The 19,032-nt window shown below is 33.6% G+C and overlaps 1 protein-coding gene across 1 annotated transcript in view; it reads right to left on the minus strand.

Moving 5' to 3' along the window:
* LOC128987398 (AF4/FMR2 family member lilli-like) overlaps window positions 1–16,995 on the minus strand; it is a 221,841-nt gene extending 204,846 nt beyond the window's left edge. The window contains exon 1 of the mRNA XM_054408227.1: window positions 16,861–16,995. Coding sequence (XP_054264202.1) covers window positions 16,861–16,916 — 56 coding nt within the window. The 5' untranslated portion in view covers window positions 16,917–16,995. The remainder of the gene's footprint in view (window positions 1–16,860) is intronic.
* Window positions 16,996–19,032: the final 2,037 nt, after the last annotated feature.

Consider the following 19,032-nt stretch of genomic DNA (forward strand, 5'->3'; position numbering starts at 1 on the left):
AATGATAGTTTAATGCTTTTCGCAAGAATAGCAAAAGTTGGCAAAAACTGTTCCTACTTCATTCATAACTGACTCAACTATGTCGGGGCCTCGAGTGATTAATCAATTTACAATTGCGGAGTAAGAGCTTTTCACAGAGACCTTCACTTTGTTCAACACAGGTTGGCGAATGTATAGGTTTGTTCCGTGGCCTTGGTGTAGTTTCGAGCCTATTGGGGTCTAGGTCTGCGGCCCGCGAACCTTGCAAACTTTTCAGTTATGACATAAGTAGTTGAATACGAGATGTTATGCAAATCTGAGAAAACAATTTATGTAATGAATGATTTTCACCACCCTTACAGTCAAAATCTAAAGGTACCGGTTCGGAATTTAAAATTTAATATTTTCAACTTTTACCGTTTTTTTAGTTTTTTTTTAGAGACCGTTTTCAACCCATTTGAAAAAAAAGCTTAAGTCAGGGGTTTTGGATGATTCACGTTGCATTCTCCTAACTATATTAATCTTGTATATGTTTGTGGATAGATTGTAGTATAGGTTAAACATATACTCTAATAGATTGTCCAGAAGAATAAGATTTGAAATTAGAAATTTACATGCACATGGATGGAAAATAAACGATTGAAACGCACAGTATTGCTCATCTATCAATGTAGCAGCCTTGTAAACGGTTAAAAAGTCGCTTTATGGTTTTATTTGGATTTGAGGAATAAAATATTATCCTCCTTTCAAAACCACTATATTTATACGTATACTAAAGTGTGTTAGCCTACAATGATAAATTTTTACCAGTAAAATCTGTCATCAGGGCCAATCGGACTATTTAGTACTGAAAGATTTTCTTCCGAAAGCACACAAACGCGTACGCTAGTTTAGAAGTTGTATAATTTCAATTCCACACATTCCCACGAAAATATACGAAAGACATGCCGATCCCCTGGGAATAACCAGTTACCAGAAGGTCCAGAAGGAAGTCGCGATTGCGGAATCACAGAATCGGCGAGTTTTACAACTATGCGATTGTCAGGTCCTGATCCTGACATTTGTCTGAGACGGGAAGGCAACGTCAAGGACGTCCACAAGCCAGACATTCAGACTTCGGAGTCGCCGGTGTCGAGGTAGTGATAATTTTCGAGATATTTTCTTCTAGAAAAGTTGAACACTTAATAAACCTAACAGTTAGACCATAGAAACATCTGAGACAGTGCATAGTTTTTAGGCATTCTTCAGCGGAACGCCATAAATAATACATCCTTTTCTCATCCTTATGGAACAGCTGAAGCCAATATTGTTAGTTCAGTCCGGTGCACTAGAGGTCGTGTCTTGTTTACAATTTGTTTCTTGTCATTTTAGTAATTTAAAACCTCGTTTAACCAAATAAAACGATCAAATCATAAACAACATCCCGCCCCCTAGCTATATAACCAAACAGTTAAGCAGAATAAATTAAATTAACCCTAAAATAATATAAAACAAATTTCGTTCACACTAGCGATCAGTGTCACCGGAACTAGGCACGAAAAACGAGCTTCAAAATGTACAATGTGGTGAGAAGTATATTTGTGTTGGTTAGTCTATGGTTACACCGACTTATTCTGGTCTAGTTATTACATACTTCTTTTAGGAATACAGTATACATTTACTCGGAAACATACATAGACATTTAGATTTTCATCTCCAAACGCCACTTATGTAATTGCTTGTGAGGTAAAAAAGTAAATCGGTCCCGGGTCCAGGCCTTACCCTGAGATCTACGGTAATAGCTTATTCCCTATATGGAAAATTCACTAATAATCCCTAATACTATTATCAAACTTTAAAAGCCAAGTTTAAGGTATTTTCATGTCCAATAACCCAATGGGTACGTTTATGTCTTCTACTTTTTGTTATTTTAGTAAATAAAAATATTACAACACATTAAACATTTATTCGCAAACCACTTCTTGCCCATCGGTTTTTACCAAGGAGCAAATTGTTCAATGTAAAACGTAGTCCAAGTCTCACATCAACGATCTCAACAGTGTCATTGAACGCTGAATATTGAGTTATGACTTGAATCCATACGATTTGCGTCGGTGAAACAACAAGAAATAAATACTTATCCATCAAAACGCACAATAAATACCGGTCATAAATTTGTATTAAAAATGTCTTCAGCTTATCCATAAAATTATGACAGATCAAAGTAGTAGATTTAATCAATCACCGCATAAAACAGTAATACCTAAGTAATTAAATACGTTTGTCACATAAGTAGCTGTTTAATGTATGTCTTTTCTGACAAACCTGAAACAATAATCGAGAGTTAATTAACCACAAAGCGGAGACACCAGAAAGTTTCACTCAAATCTCAGGTCCATCTGACCTTCAAACTGTTTGTGGTTGTTTTATGTCTCGAGACGACAGAAGTAAACAAACCTGTGTTGAGTGGATAGAAAACGCGAACAACCTTGCGCTTAATATAATATATATTGTATTAAATATACGTAACGAGTAGATTGTGAATGAGGATGACGATTTTAAATTACAAAATTTACATAATACTGATTGTCTCTAAACCCCTTCTGTGAGTTACTTTCTTTAAATCCAGATAAACATAGTTTATAATTTAAACATAAGCTGATAGTGTGGTTATTTATCCGTCTTTGATCTTTACTAAATAATCAGTAATCTAAGATTTTTCTTGCTACAAATCCGAAATCTAATGTAAAATGTTAAGTATGCTACCACGTAAGTAATAGGGTTCAAAGTGTTTAACCCTTAAATCATTGATAAATTCAATAATTTTCCTAGATTTGTGATGACTTTAAACTGATAAAAGTAAATGTCTACGCGCAGTATCTAAATTCAATAGATTCTCACTATCAAAGAAATTAATTAAATAATAATACTGATGCCGGTATATTCGCCAGTTCAACGACACTGTATACTCTCTTGAAGACCATGAATGGACAACAATATAAATGAAAATAACACCTCATTAAGTTTATACTTTCATTTGACATCTCTTCGGAAAATATCCACAGTACAGCATTAATGCTACATTCGTTGTACAACTAAATTAGTCGCATTATGCGTGGGACTGTGGAAGATGTAATTCATCCGATGAGAAATAATTGCTCATATTCCCAGCATTGGTTTAGTAAGGAAAGATTTGAACAGCTTTATGCTGTCCACTGGGAACGATATACATGTGATGTGGTCTGTTTAGTTTGTAAGAAAGTTGAACAAATATAAAAGACAATTTTGTATACAACAGCGAGATCTCTTTAAGTGCAAGAGAAGTAAAATTGAGAAATTTAATTGTATGAAATTAGCAAGTAAAAATTACGCTGCCAAACGGCAATAATATAGCCAAATCGTGATTTTTAATAACAACAGTCTCAGTTCCAATATGCACAGTTTTTTTTTGTTAGGACGCTAGGTACGGAATTGTTATTCACATTACTTCAGGCTTGACCTAGGGGTTACGGCAATATCACTTTGATAAAATCCATTCGTGATTTGGCGGAGTTTGAACCCGGGACCCCAGGACCCGGAGTCTTGTGCTCTAACCACTAGACCAGCTCGCTCCCCTACCAATATGCATAGTAGCACGGTGTAATATAAAAACCACGATGGGGATCTTTCAACTAGAAAAACAGTTACAGCACTGACATTAATAGTTACTAAAAAGTAACAGTTATGCAGTATTCAATTACTGTTACTAGTGTAAATAACGGGTATCTCTCTTTGTAACATGTAGATGTGTGGCATGGTTTAGCTCACAAATTATACACAATGAAGTAGCATTTACGCTGTTGAACAGTCGTTGCAACAAATTCACAACTAATTACAAATAAGTAACAGATAGTACCTGATACTAGTTTATTTTCCATAGTTTATTGTTTATTGTTTAGTTTATTGTTTTGTAGTATTTTCCATTGTAACATGTAGCTGTGTGGTTTATGTAACTCACAAACTATACACAATCAAGTACCATCTACGCGGTTCATCCGTCACAACTAAATCACAACTAGTTACAAATAAGTAACAGTTAACAGTACCTATTACTAGTTTAAGTAACTAGTATTTTCCATTGTAACATGTAGCTGTGTGGCATGGTGTTAACTCGCAAATTATACACAATCAAGTACCATTTACTCTGTTTATCCGTTACAACTAATTCACAACTAGTTACAAATAAGTAACAGATAACAGTACCTATTACTAGTTTAAGTAACTAGTATTTTCCTTTGTAACGTGTAGCTGTGTGGTGTGAACGTGAGATGGTCGAGTGAAAGGCACAGATGAGGCTACACTTTCCCCATGATTCTGATGTGTCTGCCTTAACTGCAAACTGGGGATTTATGGACGATACGTTTTGTGAAAACTATTCCCCTCGGTCATTCACAATTAATCGTATGTTCACACCTTCACCTCTTCAAATGTGAACTTTTAAATCAGTCACTTATTTCAGTAATTGAACTAAGACAGCGACGTTCTTTGAGAACTTATTTTAAACTGAATAAATTATAATGAATGTAACCCAATCGAAGAATGGAGGGAGATGATCTGTGTAAGTTTGTTGGTGACTAAAGATCAGCTGTTTCTTTGAGCTAGGACTTGTATACCCCAATAATCAATGTCAGCTGGGCCCAGTTTCGACCAATCAAAAAGCTTATGACTATTTTCAGGATCAAACTATATACTGAACTTTTTTATTTCTACTTATTTATACGGTTGTAATACCGGAAAAGTAATACGTAATTTCTAAAAAGATTGTAATATGTAGTTAAAATACTTAAACGTTTATTAAATAGCAAGACACAAATTTAAAACCAAAACCGCACACGACATCTACAGGACAGAAACATGTCTTCAAATTGGCCTAATAAAACTTAGTCTCTAAGAACATTTATTTTTTTACCAGTTGAGATGAGGTATACGTCAACAACCATCCAAAATAAAACCTATCCTTGAAACAATGTGGTAAGGATTTGTATTGTTTCGATTAAACTTGCTGAAGAATTCTACAGGTATTAATTACCACAGTAAAATAAACTTAAAATGAGCCAATGATTAATTAACCAACAAAATCAATAACTAATACATTCAGTGGGAGTGGAGTATGCAAAAATACACTTGATTGCTTAAATTTTGTGCTTCAACGATTTCAGTAGTGAAAGTAACGCCAATTATGCCAACTAAACTTGAAACGTAGAGTAGTGAATTGTTTGTCTTGGATTCCTCAACTCGAAGATTACACTATCCATGTTTACTGTCTACTGTTTGTGTTTTTGTTTGTTCGCACCCTAAAGCACACAATAGATGGTCCTATGGCATGCAATTTCGTCGTGATTACTGTCACTGTGTTGTTAGAGTAAAAAAAAGTTATTTGTAAAAATAAATACTTATAGGCAAGGCAATAAAGACTTCACACGATTATAAACACAACTGGACCTATATAAGATAAAAATGTTACTAGAGCATTGATTTAACCCTCTTATAGCTATATTCATCTTTATACCTGAAGGCAAAAAAATTACGTCAAATAGCACTTTATAATGATAAATATCATCTTTATAGAGCTGCTGAAACCAATTTCAAAGCTTGTTTCTGTGTCTATATGTGGTGTTTTCTTGTTTACTGATTGTTTATTATAAAAAAAAAACTTTGAAAAACTAGGTTGACTGAATAAAATAATATATTTGTATAGTATAGCTTCCCCTCTGGCTCTACGAGCACCACCAAACGGCAAAGAGGAAATCCAGATTATTCAAATTTAATCATTTGTACAACCAAACGCCACCAACATGAAACGCACATAAAATATTCTCAAGCCTACATAAAATATGTTAATGGTATACAAAATACTAAAATCAAAAAGTAACATCAAAATTTGATTTTTCCAATAGTGATAAGAAGGCAGATATGTCATGGAAATCGAATTTCGTTAGAAAATTATCTTCAGTTAAATTTAAACGAAGTATTAGTTTATAAATGAACACAACAATTAGCTAATCACCCTGATTAAAGAAAAAAATAGTACTGTATTATACAAATGTAATTTAGAAGTATATTCAAAAATACATATTTACATAAATCGTTCCTCATTTCATTAGAGAAAAGATAATTTGCGAAATTAAAACGAAATTATTGATTGTGTAACAACGAAAACTTTGTACCGAAAAGTATGAGGGTTTAAAATCATTAAGATTTGATTAATTAACTTCCTGATTGATTTTTCCTCAGTTTACTCTTTTCTCCGAAATACCTATCATACTTACATTTTATAAATTGTATAACATTTATTTTGTGTTCCATTACAGATCAATAGTTCATTAGCCAATCTATTGAGTTGAACATGTAGGTGAAGACAACAATGCAGGGAAACAGCTGTTCAAACAAAAACAGGCAGAAAACAGCAAATTTCTACAGTAAACATTTCCAATGAACAAGAGTAGAACTAGCTTTTAACATTTCAAATAATTGTCGACAGTAGTACCTGGGGACCGAGCCTTGGCTCGGTGTAGTTTATTTCGATTGTAAAAGCAATATAAAGGAAACTCACGTTTTATTAACAACTAATTTTAGCTTTTATTATTTAAGTTTCAGTAGAATTTTAATTTATTATGATGGAAACTTTAACCTGGCAATCCTCAAGACATAAATGCATGTCTTACAGTCGATGAGAGGTCACTCGTTTATAATAGCATATACTTGCAAAAACATTGTTTTGACATTTTGCTTGAATTAAAACAGTGTTTTAGTTAATTACTTTGGGGATTAAGTTTTGGTAGGAGAGAGTCAAGTTAAATAATCAATATTTGATCGGAACTTGGAACTATTTCCACCTATATCGAGTTATCTTCAGTATAATCTTGCTCAATAGTATCAACAACTGATGTTTTTCTTTTTGTACTGTATTTTGTAATTTGCTAGAGTACAGTGGGTGAACGGCTTATTATGAACACATGCCACAACGTACAAGTCTTTTGTCAAATTTGTCCTTGTTATTTTGTTCAATCAACATGGTTACTTAGCAACCCATAAGGCCAATGAAAAGTTTTTACTTTCAGTTAATTTTGTTTACCTACGATTTTAATGTAATTAGATTTTTCTTGGCAGTTTTAACAGCATTAAACACGTTTTTAGGCCAGAAATTAATAATTTACAACATTTGAAGGAAATCATCGAAGCTGTTTTTAAGATCTTTGTGCAAGCAAGCATACAAGTAGACATACAGACAAGCAAACATTGCTCATATAGAGTATAAAATTTATACATTTTTATTACTTGATTCTTTAGAGATCGATCCATTTTCAATGTACCCATCTGTGAATAATATAGTGGGCTGTTATATTATTGACAATTGGTATTGGAATAGAAATTTAAACTACACAATTAAAAAAAACACAAATTTGCTAAACATTTAACTTAAGAGACAAAAAAAAACTGTTTTAACAATGTTCAATACGAGTAGGTAAACCGAAAGGCCGAAAGTTGAAACTCCTGATCTGTTATTAAAGAAAGCATGAGCCCAACATGAACATAATGTTTACATCTCATTTCGTCATTACTTAACACACTACTTTGCTGCAACATAACAAATTTAAATTTTGCTGGAAATCCATTCACTAAGAAAACAACATTTAAATTACGTCATACCGAAAGCAAACAAATACCTACATCGGTCAATTCATTCTGTACGTCACTATTCCAATTGCACAACTAAAAAATACACAAACTATTTAAAAATCTAGTACTGTATGAATCTGACATTAACAAATAAAAAAATAAAAACACTTTCAAAATGAAGTAGTAAGCCGATAGGTCGGTAATCCTCCCGATCCGTTGTATAATGTACGCAGATGCTGAAGGTGTTTAGAATGACGCTGCAAGTACCGTAGTAACGGAAATGATGACTACATTCAATGAGATAAAAATACACAGGGGGGATGACACTCTTACTTTCATTCAGGGCCCCGTCGCAGCAAACCTACTTTAGAAGAATCGCCTATTTTAGAAAAAATAGCGAAACTATTTCGCTTTAGTGGGATGGAGTTGAATGAGAAATTTCAATAGTTTGTTCTCCCTTTTGCTTAGGATCAATCACTATTCCATTTTTAGGATTTTATACTTATGTGAGGTCGTAAGTATTTGATTCAGCAAGTAGGTAAATTAAGCTATTTCAATATTATAAGGAGATTTTTTTTTACATGTTCGGTTTAAGTGCGTTTATATCGACTAACTGTTTTTCTATATTATTGAAAAAATACAGTGCGATAAAAGCTCTTTGTTTTTAAACGAGACTAAACTGTTATATGGGGGAAAATGTTTAATTGGTCGTATTGTTTTTACGTCTTTTTATAACGAGCCAGCTCACACACACCAAGAAACGTTGAAAAAGTTGAACGTAGAACATAACAAGTTAAATTAAATTAATTAAATTTTTTAAATGGACCTAAATTTAAACGAGCGAATTTCAATTTGTCTGAAGGGATTTTTACTCAATCATGTCCATAAACAAGACATATTCTTTCCATATTTAAATAAGCTTAGATTTATCGAGTACTTAGGTTCGCTGCTATGAGGAAAGTAAACAATGTATACACAATTATTTGTTTTCGCTCTACAAGATGGCTCTGTAATGAAACTTGGGTATTTTCATGGTTTAAAGGCAAATAAAAATCCAACATTTCAAACCCCCATAATACCCCGTTCCCACGACTCCATCTTTAGCAAGATAATTAATTCAAATTTCAAGGTTCGCGAAATAATTCAAGTTTATCCAGCCTTAAACCTCCAATTTAAATTTAACCAAAATCTGATCAAAATTACTCGATGTATTGCTTTCTAGGACTTATGTATTTATATACATTTGAAAGAATAGTGATTTTGGCCTGAATACATCGAAATGAAAGTGATTCGGTCCGGTTTTGGGTATTACCGTGCCACCTACGGTAATAGCTACTTTTCTATAGGGAAATTCACTAATAAAGACTGGACATAAAAGAAACAGATTAAACAGTGTCATCCGTGATAAGGTATGACTTAGACTTAGTTTATCTCTCAACCCTAGGGTCTACTAATCTTGTTGTGTCCAAACTTTCACACCTCAATACGGGAATTCCAGATCCCAGTCGTTAAAATCTTTTTTACCAATCATGATGTGTCCACAATAATCTCTGCTATCAAAATCCACATCGATTAAACAGATAAGAAGAAAATTTTACCTATATTCGTGTGTAAGTTACATCGATAATTTACCACTTCCTCCACCATAAATGCTGTGTTGTTTGTATTTTCCACGTTCTGCGATCCTACTATCATTGTTTACCCAGTGACAGATATCGACTAGGAACGTTTTCCAGTTTGCCATTTCCAATCGGTTACTTAAATAGAACCTAGTAAAACTGGTTAACGGTTAATTCATTGGATTATATAAACTGTGGTCGAGTAGACATTACAATCCATGTTGTGGAATAGATTTAGCTTACAATGTAAGCGATTTTTCAACTTCATGGAAACAGACTTATACGGCCGTCGAACTTTGCATACAATATTATTACATATTATTACCAATTACGATATCACCAAAGGTGGGGACGCCACCTAGGTGCATATTTTAACCCAAGAGTGTAGGATGAATGTAGAATGAAGTGTGATGACCCATGTAGCTTTGTTACTGACTAAGATCAGCAGTCAGGATCATTTATTTAAAACCCAATGATCAGGAACAGTTAAGTTCAGTTTCAAACAATCAAAAAGTACCCATCGTGTATATTAACCAATTTATGTAGCAACATTTTAATCAATAAGAGCATATTATTACTTTTTGATAGTATTTTAAGCGGAATATAAATGTTTAGATGAGTGTAGGATGGAGTGAATTAATTATCTGGGTAGCTTTTTTATCGACTTAAATAGGTTGTTTCGTTAGATAATACTATTTACGTTATTAAAATGATCAAGCACAGATCATTGCACAGATATATGCGTTAATACTCAATGACGCTGCTACTATTCTTAATGAATGTGTAAATAAAGATTAATTGTCTATTGTCTACAGATAGGTCTTTTTCGAAGAAGTTGAAAGTTGAACCAAAATGGTAGTTGAATTAGTCGCTTTAAGTTGCTGGTACACAGTCAAAATTCCAATTTCCCCCCTTATTTTCCAATATTATCTTATTTGATGTGACACAGATCATAGGTAGTTTCGATTTCCCTTGGTTAAAAATCATGCAACATAACAAAAATCAGTAACTCTGTAGAGTATCGTTCAATTCCTATGCCAAACAGTCCAATTTATAATGAAAAATAATTATTGACACTTTCTACAGCTATTCATTTAATCAGCTGGTTCATATAGGACGTCTTCGCTATCAAAAATCCGACGCTACAACTTTGATCTTTAAATTTTGCAAATGTCTACAACTCTCCACCATCAAAGGTACGACTAAGGTCGAAAAGCTTGACTGGTGATTCCAGAAAAGCTGAACTGGTTACAAATAAAGTATTCGTACTTCCCTGTACCACTCGGCGAGGACAACAGCTGTAGTGATGAAATGAGTCGCTTACAGCTAGGTTTTCCTCAAATCAACAATGTTCTTTAATGATTGTAGTTCAACTTTTAGTACCACTAAATTAGGAAAAATCTAAACTAGTATTTGTTTGAACGATGTATGTGGGTTCACCTTTATTATTAGTTTAAGAATTGAATCTTACAAATTTATCTTCAACGATACTTTTTTAATTAGGCTGAATACTAGTGAAGATGGATATAGAATAAAGTGAATACCCGTTTCTTTAGCTAGGTTAGTTTGTTTTAGTTCAACAATAGAAGCAGTTACGGACCAAACGATCCAATCGAAGAAATTCGACGATTCTGTATTTTAGGTGTTGATTCAAGTCATGACAATCAATTTTTAACTTAACTTTTCTTTTACATTGGAAATACGAAATCCCTTAAGAACTAAAAACTATCCGTCAACAACTACCAAACAAATAAACATTGAGTATGGAAGGAAACTGAATGCATTATGCGAATATATAATCAAGAAGCACATTTGTTCACAAAAACTGTTTTAATGTAAACAGTTTAATTATGACGCACAAAATTCATTTTATTGTCAATCAATTACTTAAGCTATGTAACAAATTTAAAATGTCATTCCCGAAATCAATCTTAACGGTGACCAAAAAGCATCAGCGTTGGAAACTGAGTTGAAGTTTGATATTACATTTACAGTAAATAAGTTGTACCCATTTTTTCCACAAAAAATAATGTAGCTTTTTCCTTAATCACAATTCCAGTTTAATTATTACACTATGATGACGGATTTGTGCATACAAGATGCTACCATTTACACTAAACTATGGCCAGTTTCAGTGTGGTATGATCTCCGTACAGTACGAGAAAGAAAATTAATAAGTGAGATTTCTCAACTGAATTGACTAAGCAATTTCTTATCAAGTGCAACACTGGCTCAACAATATGTAATGGAAATTTAACGTCTGCTTCATTCTATTAGTGAATGCATTTTCAAATCTTGAAACAATACATCTTATTTAATTTTGCATCGCAATCAAACTTTTTTCATGAAATAAAATCCCAACCTCGTACTATCGATAAGCAAACAAATTATTAACTCGTCGTAATTATTTTATTTTATCTTACTTTAGTATTTGCATAAAATGTGTTAGTAAAACGTACGTGAAATATTTAAAATCCACGCCGATAAACTTACTTTATACGATAAATATTGAATATTAATTAGGGTTTTTGTTTTGTTTGACTAAGTTCGATTACCGGTTTATTATGTAATCGTACAATGGGGCGAAGGTCTCACGCCATTTGATATAAATGCTACTTTTGGCGGTTTAAATCAGTGATAAAAAAATACCAATAAATTATTATTATTATTATTAAGTTTTTATAGCTTTTACTGTATTGGTATTGCATGATATCTTTTAACATTTCCATGGGGTATAAATTGTAATTTAGTAAGTAACATAAACCAATTTTTATTTGTATTTAAATAGAAAATATTAGTTCCACAATCCTAAATCAAGCTCATACTTTAAAAATCTATAGGACGAATATTCCTAGAAATTTATGGAATCCAAAAGTGTAGTGTATTTAAAGCCAAAGTGTAGGTCCATTAATACTAGAAGTAAAAGATATAAGTATGTGCACTATTAATACTAAACTATTTGTTAGACATGTTTATTAGCCTACATTTCACATTGTTTATTATAGCTTGCTCAAATGTTACAGTTTTAGATTATAAAAAGGTAAATTTGCACATTGGCCCCAAGTTATGAATAAAATCGCCCCAACGAATGCCTAAGTTTGCTGCTACACTTAAATGCAATTTTCTTCTAAATTTGAAAACATTTGAAGACATTTTGGTAAACCTAATGGAGATATATTAAGGAATAAGCGATCTATAGAAGTATTGTTTCTTTCATCCAAAAACAAAAATTAGTTTGTTCATTTTATTACTTTTATCATTTACCAAGTGTTTTCAAAAGCAAAATATTTGTTAGGGTTTCAGTAGGAACCTTTTAATTTAATTAAATCCGGATTATTGAGGGTAAGCTGGATTTCTCAGTAAAACGGAAACCTATAGAATAGAAGTGATATTAATTTGCCATAATTGTGATTTACTAAACTGAATTACAACTTGAAGCAATGAAGACGATCGCTACATTAACTTTAACGATTTCACGGATTAAGGTTATTGGCATATTGATAACGTAAACGCATTCACTGCCATCCTTTAAGTAGACATCCGAACTCCAATCTTATAGTTTTATCCAGTTTTTTTTATAAGAATATTATTTATGTAAACTTTCTATTATTTTAGGTACACTTCAACTGTCCGCATTTATTTACCTTGGAATTTTATTGTAATTTATGTATAATTTGCATACCACGCCGTAATTATCCTTCATGATCAAAATATGGATACGTTTTAACAATTTTCGATTTCCAAACTAAACATAATCATCACAAATCTTTAGTTAATCTTGTACAGTTATCTCAGTCCCAAAAACCACATTGTTATTTTAGTGATGGTCGGCAGAGTTCAGTTTACATGAAGATTCGAAATTTTAGTATTGACTCGGTTAGTTAATTGTCTTTCAAACCACCTTCCTTAGAATTTAGAGGCACTAATAGCAACTTATTCGTTGATTGATTTGGAAATTGCATTTATATTTCACGGTAAACACTCTAAAGATTATTTTATAAAAGAAGATTATGAATAAAGTATATTTTTCAATGCAGCTTTTGTCTGTTCCATTAGTATGACTGTTTGGTTTTATTTTAACTCAAAATTTAACAAGAATAAACACATGATCACACTACTGTACAGACAAAGAAGTGCATTGTTAAAAATAGTACACCACCATAACCGCTTCTAGTTAAAAATGTTTTTTATCCATGGACGACCATACTATATAATTAAACCTCGTGTGAGGCCCCCCTTACGGGGAAAAAATGATAATAGCTTAAAAGAGTAGACATTTATGGTTATTGATATACCAAGTCTCATTATTTAATCTATGGTAAAAAAATATTCCACCGTTCCGGGACTTTTCAATCACACTGTATACATTATAACAAGTGGAGTTAAGAACACAACTGTTGTTTAGTAGGCGTATTCAATATTTATATAACATGGTTCTAATGGTGTGAACAGAATATACGGATAAATTTGCAAGCCCAGCGTAGTCAACTGAAGATTTCGTTCGAAATGTTTACATTGCACAGCTGTCAAATCGTCAGTCTAACCCGACAAGACAAATACCAGTTGAGTCATCAGTTATGGTTACACTCTCACATAGCTCTGAAGATCAGTAATTGCTTCAACACAAAATATAGGGAGCTTAAAAGATTTTTTGTATAGTTTAATTCATAAAAACAATGTCAACGTTTATTATTCCGTTAAACTGTGTGGGTGTTTAACTGTGTGTTAAAATTAAGATTGCGTTAGGTTAGGATAGTCATATCTATTTGTTTATAATCATATAAAAAAAAGTTTCCCATTCAAAATACAAATTATAATATGACAACTACTCAATAATAAGCTGACCTGTCCCAAATTTCATTTAAATAATTGAGGCCAACATTTTTGGCTAGTTATTCATTCAGATTTGTTTTATTATAGTAGAGTACGGTATATGACAATATTCTTCTGGAAGTAGTAAAATTAAGTAATTAATATCGTATATAATTTAATGCAAATGTGTTTGGCCTATACGGTAATTTTAAATTTAACATTTCAATACGGTCAGAGTTCTAGCATAAATCAACAGTTTACCGAATACACACTTAGCAACAGGTGACGACGAATCTGTCTACAACAGTTGTTTAAATAAACAGCTAACTTAAAGCACGGCATGTTGTGGCATATTTTTGAATTATGTAATTTAAAATTCAATTTACCATGACCTGAATATGCTTTCAAGTTTTCAATCTGTTAAAGTTAAAACACGTTTCCTTCTGAGAAAGCTTTTGAGTGAGTTTTAAAATTACTAAATTGAAATTGTGGAACCTGGGATTGTGGTATCGTCCCGGAAGTGGTAGGTCTAAATCAATGTTTTAAGTGGGCCTCGGTAGCTGCAATTTTTGTATTGTCTACAGTAGATGGTCAATAATCAACAAATACCCAAGTTTGGTAATCTTGTGAAACCCACATAATATTTTCCGTTACGTTGAAAACTGTAAAAGGGCCTTCGTTTTGAATTGACTAGTTAGTGAGTCCACAAGAGTAGTGTGAATAGGTACAAGATTAAGGTACATAACAAACTAAGATCAGTCATATGTTGATGTATACATTATGACATATAGGTGGCAATAATGATCAATAAACCGCATCTGACAAGACACAAGACAGGGTTGAAAACACACCAAACTGCGCCACAAAACGATCTGACATTTGACAATCAGCTGTTGTTGTTTACATTGTTGGCAACAATGAACTACGAGCCGCATCTGACAAGACAACGTTCTAAATGCCAAACTGCGCCAAATAAAAAGCATTTGACAATCAGCTGTTGTCATTTATATAGTTGGCAACAATGAACTATGAGTCGCATTTGACAATCAGCTGTTGTCGTTTACATAGTTAGCAACAATTAACTACGAGCCGCATCTGACAAAACAGCTTGCAAAGTGTCAAACCGCTCCACATAACGATCTAGCATTTGTCAATCAGCTGTTGTTGTTTACATGGTTGGCAACAATGATCTATGAACTGCGTCTGACAAGACTGTGTTCAAATCATCAAACTGAGCCACATAACGATCTGACATTTGACAATCAGCTGTTGTTGTTTACATAGTTGGCAACAATGAACTACGAGCCGCATCTGACAAAACAGCTTGCAAAGTGTCAAACCGCTCCAACGAACTAGCATTTGTCAATCAGCTGTTGTTGTTTACATAGTTGGCAACAATGAACTAAGAACCGCGTCTGACAAGACAGCGTTCAAATCATCAAACTGCGGTTATAACAAGCATTTGACAATCAGCTGTTGTTGTTTACATAGTTGGCAACAATGATCTACGAACTGCGTCTGAAAAGACTGTGTTCAAATCATCAAACTGCGCCACATAACAAGCATTTGACAATCAGCTGTTGTTGTTTACATAGTTGGCAACAATGAACTACGAACCGTTTCTGACAAAACAGCTTGCAAAGTTTCAAACCGCTCCACATAACGAACTAGCATTTGTCAATCAGCTGTTGTTTATACAGTTGGCAACAATGATCTACGAACTGCGTCTGACAAGACAAGACAGCGTTCAAAATCGACTCAATAGAGTTACACAACGAACCGTTACAGCTGACTGGAAATTCACTGCGAAGAAAGCTGAGGTCCTAGTCCTTTCACCGCCCGATCACAATCCTTTTAGAAGGATTAGCTTTGAGTCATTCGTGGAAAGTGTATTTAAACTGAGACTTGTATTAAGTCATCTTGTTAAATATAGAGACTCTAGGTAACCAACCATATTGGAAGGGTGTGTGCGTTGTAGGTGAGAAAATTTTAAACGTCAGCTCATGAAAATATCCGCATTAGTTGCAGGGCTGCGTTAAGGGTCAGTGGAGCCCTGGGCAAACCCAAGAGCAGCGCCCCCTTTTTTCCTAGTGCTGGCAGGTGGTGGTTTGGGGGCTCCCAGTGGGCGCCCCCAAACCACCAGCGCCCCTGGGCATATGCCCAGTCTGCCCGTTTATAAAAGTGGGCCTGATTAGTTGTAATTTTTCAGTAACATTATACAATTTTGAGTATATTTCTAGCTTACATAGAATGTTGTTCGTGTTTATATTCTTCGCAAAGAATTAAGTAAGCTTTGACGTGCAAACACATTATGAAATTGAATTATTGTGCAAGTGCCATGGTCAGTTTCGATCAATGGAAGTGCTATTTCATATTTTATTATTGTTTGAACATTCCTAGCTTTGCGAACACTATGGTAACCGTCCCATGAGTCAATGGTGAAGGTAACCTCAAGGCGAAAGGACTAACGAGTCGTGGAGTACCAGATTGACGTAGGTCAGTTTGAAAAGTTTCCTTTTTGTTATTACATCAGTGGTATCGATGGGTGTTTGTGATAGATGTTAAATCGTTAAATCACTAAATATGTTTACTATTTTCCACTTTAATTTCACTTAGTTAAATACTCTACGTTGCTAAGTTGCAATCAAATGTTTTAGCTCTTGTGTGTACACTCTTTAGGTCAGGTTATGTTTGGTGATGCTGTGTTAGGTTAAAACCTAACCAAAGAGGTTATGTTAGGTTAGGAACTAACCTAACCAAACCTAGCAATTTCAACACATTTACTTCCTCCACTTTCACTCTCAGCTCCTACCTTGACAGAGTTCCTTTCAGCAGTGGATTAGGGCCGTCGTAATATCCACCCACCATGGTATCCAAATTAATCCCAACACTGGACACAACACACCGCGGCACTTCACAGCTACATGGCACGTCTAGCGGTACCTGCACGGCCTACAGCACGGCACTGACTGCCTGCCACTAGGTCGAGACACACTTTCTCGACGAAAGCAACAGGCCGTCGTGGTCCGTTGTTATCAGTGATAATGCCAAGGTCGCCGATCTGCGGTAAACAGCCGAATAGACAGGACAACACCGGGGTGAGAGTCTGAACAATTATTTTGTGATATTTTCTTGCGCAGATCCCACAATTCAGTTGACCATTTTTGCTTCCGCGTCAAACAACCAAACAGCCGCTACAGTATAAAATAGGGAGGAGTTTGAGGAAACATTTTTTCCAAGAGAGATTTGCATTACCTATATTTTTTGTCGATTTCGTAACAGTTTCGATAATATTTCCTGCCACAGCAAATATTCAAACAAACGCAGAAAATGGATTACCTAAAACTATATTTTTGATGTAAGGGAGTAAATGTATTAAATATATTTTTGGCGAAAACTTTGCACATTTGTTTTAAGAATTTGTGTTTCTGCAAACAACCAAAAGGAAATTACTAAATGCTGTGATGAGTTTGTTTATAATGTATTTTATTATCAAAGAGAATATTTTAATTCAATTTCCGCATTGATGTTGTATATTTTGTAACATCTTTTGTTGACAACCAAACAGCCGCCATAATAGCTAGATAACGTGAAAAAGAGTTTGACTATATAGATATTTCTGATGCAAGAAATAAAATAATACTTGCAAATAATTCGATTGTTTTGTGTCCATTTCATATATTTAACAAAATTAAAACAAGGAGAAATATAAATGATGAAGTCCTCTTCAAGCGTTTCTTTGTTACAAACCAATTTTCAGGACACCTCCGGTCAAAAATAAAACTAAGATCAACGAAAAAATGCACTATAGAAATGTATTGCGCCCAGGAATAACGGCGCGCCGTACGAAAAAGAAGGAAACCCCCTGAAACGAAACGGGGTTGAAGAATAAGGAAAGACGAAAGATTTTGAGGACTAAGCAGTAAACTTGGCCTTTGAAAAAGTTGGAAGCTTTTGAGGAGAACACGCAGCTTTTATATTATACAGTATATAAACTCCATGACTAAATTAAATACTGTACATAAAAGTGATAACATTTTATATACTCACACGTTTACTACAATTACAAGTAACTATTATGGTAGTATACTATAAATATCCCTGTTTCAACAACTTTTATTGCAAACTTAAATTCAAACCCACTGACGAAAATTAAAACAGAAAAAAATGAATGAAAGAAATAGGGCTGTAATTTTCATGTGTGATTGTACTCCCATTCTTGTTACCTCCATCCGATTTTCATGCACAATTTTGATACAGTAATTTCTGTATATGGATTTATTTTCTCGTCAACTGGTTGAACATTTAATTTATTAATTACCACGTATGTTCACACCACACTTCAAAATCAGGAGTCAGCACATTCTACCAGAGTTACGTGGGGGAACAAACCGGAAGACCGGAAGTGGTTTCGTTCTGATTAGGGGGCTAATTCGATTTGCTGAAAGTTCTAATTACTTCGTAGTTAAGAACCGTATCCGTCTAGACCCTCGTGTGTACATTTAGTTAATTACTTTTCCTTAAATAATATCTATCCAAACGCATACTATGTGTTTTAGTTAAATCTTTAACTACAGTCAAACAAGTAGACACATTTTAAATATAATTTCCATTCCATATCGCAGTTGTAGCACGTTTTAGAATATATTTTTTTCTAGTTTAGTTTGTTTGCATAATGTTCCGATCTGTGGTTCAGAAATACATATACTTCTTACTTGTATCAATCAAAACTGAAAGGGTAAGTTATAAACTCTAGCTTAGCCATGCATCTAGTATGAACAACCAAATAAGAAATAGATCTTCAGTGGCTTGCATTATACTATTTATTCTTCTTTGGGTATTAAAATTGTTGGATAGAATTATTTATCCATCCTAACATGTATTTAAAGTTCTATTTCTTTCGTTAATTAACATAAGGTGAATTTTTTTATTTGAATTTATTACCTTTCAATTTAGAAAAACTGAATAATTTAATTGCTACATG

The sequence above is a fragment of the Macrosteles quadrilineatus genome, unplaced genomic scaffold, assembly GCF_028750875.1.
Source record: "Macrosteles quadrilineatus isolate MER2022 unplaced genomic scaffold, UCM_ALF_1.0 Scaffold_2__2_contigs__length_208266976, whole genome shotgun sequence".
Lineage (NCBI taxonomy): Eukaryota > Metazoa > Arthropoda > Insecta > Hemiptera > Cicadellidae > Macrosteles > Macrosteles quadrilineatus.